This window comes from Mobula birostris, chromosome 9, assembly GCF_030028105.1.
Source record: "Mobula birostris isolate sMobBir1 chromosome 9, sMobBir1.hap1, whole genome shotgun sequence".
Lineage (NCBI taxonomy): Eukaryota > Metazoa > Chordata > Chondrichthyes > Myliobatiformes > Myliobatidae > Mobula > Mobula birostris.
In genome coordinates, this window is record NC_092378.1 from 74,239,100 (window position 1) to 74,243,362 (window position 4,263).

At 44.8% G+C, this 4,263-nt stretch overlaps 1 protein-coding gene across 2 annotated transcripts; it reads left to right on the forward strand.

Annotated features, from left to right (window-relative positions):
- The first annotated feature begins 439 nt into the window (after positions 1 to 439).
- LOC140202833 (amphoterin-induced protein 2-like) lies at positions 440 to 3,717 on the forward strand. 2 transcript variants are annotated; one of them, XM_072268264.1, is made up of 2 exons: positions 440 to 993; positions 1,408 to 3,717. In XM_072268264.1, the coding sequence occupies exons 1-2, from the start codon at positions 910 to 912 to the stop codon at positions 3,022 to 3,024; spliced, it is 1,701 nt and encodes a 566-aa protein (XP_072124365.1). In that variant the 5' UTR covers positions 440 to 909; the 3' UTR covers positions 3,025 to 3,717. The 2 variants fall into 2 exon arrangements, with proteins under 2 accessions (XP_072124365.1, XP_072124366.1); XM_072268265.1 differs by having other exon boundaries at positions 903 to 993; positions 1,364 to 3,717.
- Positions 3,718 to 4,263: the final 546 nt, after the last annotated feature.

Consider the following 4,263-nt stretch of genomic DNA (forward strand, 5'->3'; position numbering starts at 1 on the left):
TCGGTTAAAAGAAATGACTTTGCGTGTTCCCTTTTCACGCTATGTCGGTGTATGTAGTTTATCAGCCTCGCAGCCAGAGCCGTTTCAATAGTGTACAGGCTGTAACAACGGCAACCTTTCTGGTTTAATCTCCTTTGAGGTATATACTGACATTAGCACGAAACCCAATATGTTTAAACCAGCCTACGTTTTTTTTAAAACACCTATTGAAGTCACTCATTGTTAATGATATTAACATGAAAGACAATCTATCCGTGAATACCTTTCATTTATTGAAACCTAACACTTACTGCAGATGACAGTTCGGAATCATAGCAACAGGAGCCGGTTGCTGGGACCGAGGGACAGCACGTCGCATGTTAATTAGTTTCTTACTCTGATTCCTAACAGAAACCTCCTGTGATTACTCGAAGTCGCTTGCTGCTGCTTGTGTGAGCGTTCGCTATGCCTAAGGAAGCCCGCCTAAAGCCCACGCGTTGCTTTTGCCCAAGTTAGCTTGCAGCCCAGTCAAAAACTGGGCAGCGTCCAAATCAAACCGCTGTGGAAATTCAGCAGGGAAAAGACGGCAAGCGTGAAGGCAAGGGGGGGGGGGGGGGTAGCTCCAGTACTTTCCGCCAATCGACTCCTCCCCCTTTCTATCCGCATCTGTAATCGTTGACTGGTTCCCACCCTGCCGTGTTCAGCCAATCTCAGTGATCTGAAGATGGGCAGCCGTCACTTGTAGCCTCACCACTTGTCTTGCCGCTGCCACGTTCGACAATGCGCCGTAAAATGGAACACGGGAGAGGTAGGATCCGAGCAGGGTCGACTTCGCCGCTTTACTTCGAAAGTTCAGAAAATGGGGAGGAAATAGACCAAGGACCAGTTCGCACCGGCGTCAGGAGATACGTTCAATGCCCCAGTCCTTAAATGTCTTTGATCTGCTACAAACCATCACCCGGATCTTTCGTCTGTCTCTCTCTGTCTCTGTCTCTCTCTCAAACCAGACTTAAGGTAATTATTTTTGGCATACACTTTCACTATCACTTTACACGAAACCTTGATTCTTTTTATTTTTAAATCATCGTAATATTAACTCTTTCTGCAATTCTGGGTTGTAATTTCTTGAGTGAGTTAGAAATTAACTGGAAAATAATTTCCGTGTAAATTTTCAGAGCTTTTGTTTGAGTAAAGAGATCATTGACTTGTGTCATGATTTACTTGGAGGATAAATATTACGTATTAAAACAGATTATAAATAATTGCTATTGAACTGTTTTTGGTAGTATTACCCTGCCTTCGCAAGAAGATGTTGAAGTTCATTTGAATATTCTTTCCTTTATAAAAAAAAGGTGCACTACTAATGTTACTCTGCTTGTTTCAGTTATAGCACCTGGGATGAACCTGGTGATATCTGTTTTTCCCCAGTGCCACGGGATAGGTTTCACGTTCATCCGACTGCAGGGCCCACTGGAAGACGGTTGGGAGACGGCCATCATGTGTACCCGTCACCCAGTCTTCTCTGCTCTCCGGGGATGCAACTCAGCTACCCAAAGACTCGCTCTGCTCTTGCTGTGTGCCAGCTTGGCGGGCAACGCTTCCGTCATCTGCCCTTCGGTCTGCATCTGTGCCAGCGATATCATTACTTGCACCAATAAGAATCTGACCACTGTGCCAAGGATCCTGTATAAAGTTGCGACCAGTTTGGATGTTAGCTACAACAGCATCAGACTACTTGGCTCTAACTGGACTCCAACCATACTGGACAGACTCAGAACCCTGATTCTCAATCACAATAGTATAGGCTTCCTCTCCAAGAGGGCATTTTGGTCTACTCCTAAACTCAAGTATCTGGATCTGTCCTCCAACAAGTTAAAAAGTTTGAGCAACTCATCGTTTCAAGGACTGAATTCCCTGGAGATACTGCTTCTTTACAATAATCAAGTCGCCCAAGTCAGCAGCGGAGCTTTCGAGGGTTTGTACAAACTTCATAAACTGTATCTCAGTCGAAATCTGATCTCCCGCTTCCCAATGCAGCTCTTTAAAGGCAGGTCTAGACTTCCGCTTCTGGAACTCGTCGATCTCTCCTTCAATAAATTAACGTCTGTACCTGCCCTGCAGTTAAGTGCTTTGCCCGTAAAGATGCAGAATGGTTTATATCTGCATGCCAACCCATTTACTTGCGATTGCTCCTTCTACACCATGGTCACCTACTGGTACAAGAGGCAGTTTAGGTCGGCGGTGGATTTTAAGGAAGATTATAGATGTTATTTTCAGCTGGACGCCAAGAGAAGTGTCAGTGTTTTATTGATCCACGATGATCTTTTGAATTGCTCTAACAGTGCCGTGAATGGCTCTTTCCACGCTCTGGGCATGCTCTATGAGGCTTATTTGGGGGACCGAGTAGTAATAAACTGTGACAGCAAGATTCTGGACAGCAGCACCAACGTCCTATGGGTCACGCCCGAGAATGAAACATTGCAGACTGGCATTCAAAGGCAGAGTCTGGGGGTGTTATTGAACGGAAGCCTCGAAATTCAAGACGTCCAGGTCGAAGATGCAGGGGTCTACTCCTGTATCGCAATTAACAGTAGACGCATGCTAAACGAGACCATCGAGGTGACACTGAAAGTGCACAATTTCACACATACCAAGCACCGTCCACATACCTTTAACACGGCCTTTACCACTCTCTCTGCCTGCCTCGCCAGCATCATTTTGGTCTTGATCTATCTTTACTTGACACCTTGCCGCTGCTGGTGCAAATCCAAGCAAAGGCACCGGAAACCGAAGGAGAGCAGCGCGCGTTCCTCCATTCTGAGTGCCACACCTCCTCACGAGGCGGGCGCCGAGAGGAAGGTCAGCACCGGCAAGCGAGTGGTCTTTCTGGAGCCCGTCAAAGAGCCACTGAGGGGGCAGAATGGGAAAGTGAAGCTGCTCCCTACCAGCCACGCCGTGTCCGAGAAGATCCTGAGACCCAACAGAGGAAAGGCGGATGTCGACTCCATCAGCTCCGTGTTCTCCGATAATCTCATTGTAGCTTGATCCAAACGCTGTTTATGCGCCTGAGCGATAATCTAGGTTGCTGCCCACCGGACACCTGAGATGACCCGTAAACCAATAATGTTGGAATATCCGGCAAATCTCCCTGCCTGTGAAAAGATTAAAGCAGGAGAGCTGAGAAATGCCTCTGCTCTGAATGTTAACAGGGTCGTGTCGGTTTGCGGAGGAGTTTTACAAACTAGTTCCACGTCTGGAATGGTGCGAGATCCAGAGGAGGAAAAATGCATTTGCAGTTACTGGATTCTGCATATAGCCCATTAGTTTGGCACAAGTAATATCCAAGTTAAACCAACGTGGAGCCGTAGAAGCAGTTATCATGCCGCGTGCTTGCAAGTACAAGGTTCATCTGAGATTGGCCATCTCAAAGTATGCTTGGAGACATTTCGCTAAGTCCTTAGAAATCAGGAGCAAAGTAACGCCACTTTACTGATGTTCATCTACACTGATATGCAATGCTAAATTTAATAACCAATGAAGCTATGTAAAATAATTCATCGCTGCCGCACACATTGAGTCCTACCTTCCTACGTTTTTCCATAGGCCTCGTACACGCGTTACATTTTAGATCAATTGTTGCTCTAGTCAGTTTGTTGAAGACTTGTACTGATGTATTTCAACATCGACTTCCAGCCTATATTTATATTGCAAATTAAAGTTTTATATATTGCATTACAATTCCTGCTCATATTACTAACATATACATTTGCTTGCAAAACATGATTAAATTCATTACCGTTTACCAAGTTTCCCCTTAAAGCTTTGGAACTGACAGACTTAGCGAAGTTAGTTCTGAAGCTTCGTGTCCCAGCGACTTCAATAAGATTAAAGGAGTACTGGCATTAGTAGAAAGAGTTCTCCAACAAGGACATCGATGGTTAAGCATTAAAGGGATTTTCCATTCAATGACTTAGTAAATACATCACTAAAATAATGGAGTCACAATTGATTAATGCCATCTTAAATATTAGTTTTCTCAGATACTGGTATCTGGCATTGCCAATGGGAATGTCAGCTTCCTCAGTTTATATTCAGCGACGGGAACTGTCCGGGAAGGGATTAAAAAGAAATTTCAACGCAGCTGTTCATTTCGCCTTGCTCAAGCTATGCTTCTAACTAGGAAGTAGCTGTTATGACACCGGTTACAGAGAGTTCTGTCTAACTTAAGATGTGAGGGTAATTCCCTAAATAAACTAAGAAATGAAATGCAATTATCAGTTATTT

Bases quoted from the DNA above. Each gene is read 5' to 3' on its own strand.
- LOC140202833 (XM_072268264.1), top strand. From the start codon at position 910: ATGTCTTTGATCTGCTACAAACCATCACCCGGATCTTTCGTCTGTCTC. The intron at 994-1,407 runs GTAATTATTTTT...GTTTTTCCCCAG, and splicing joins TCTCTCAAACCAGACTTAAG to TGCCACGGGATAGGTTTCAC.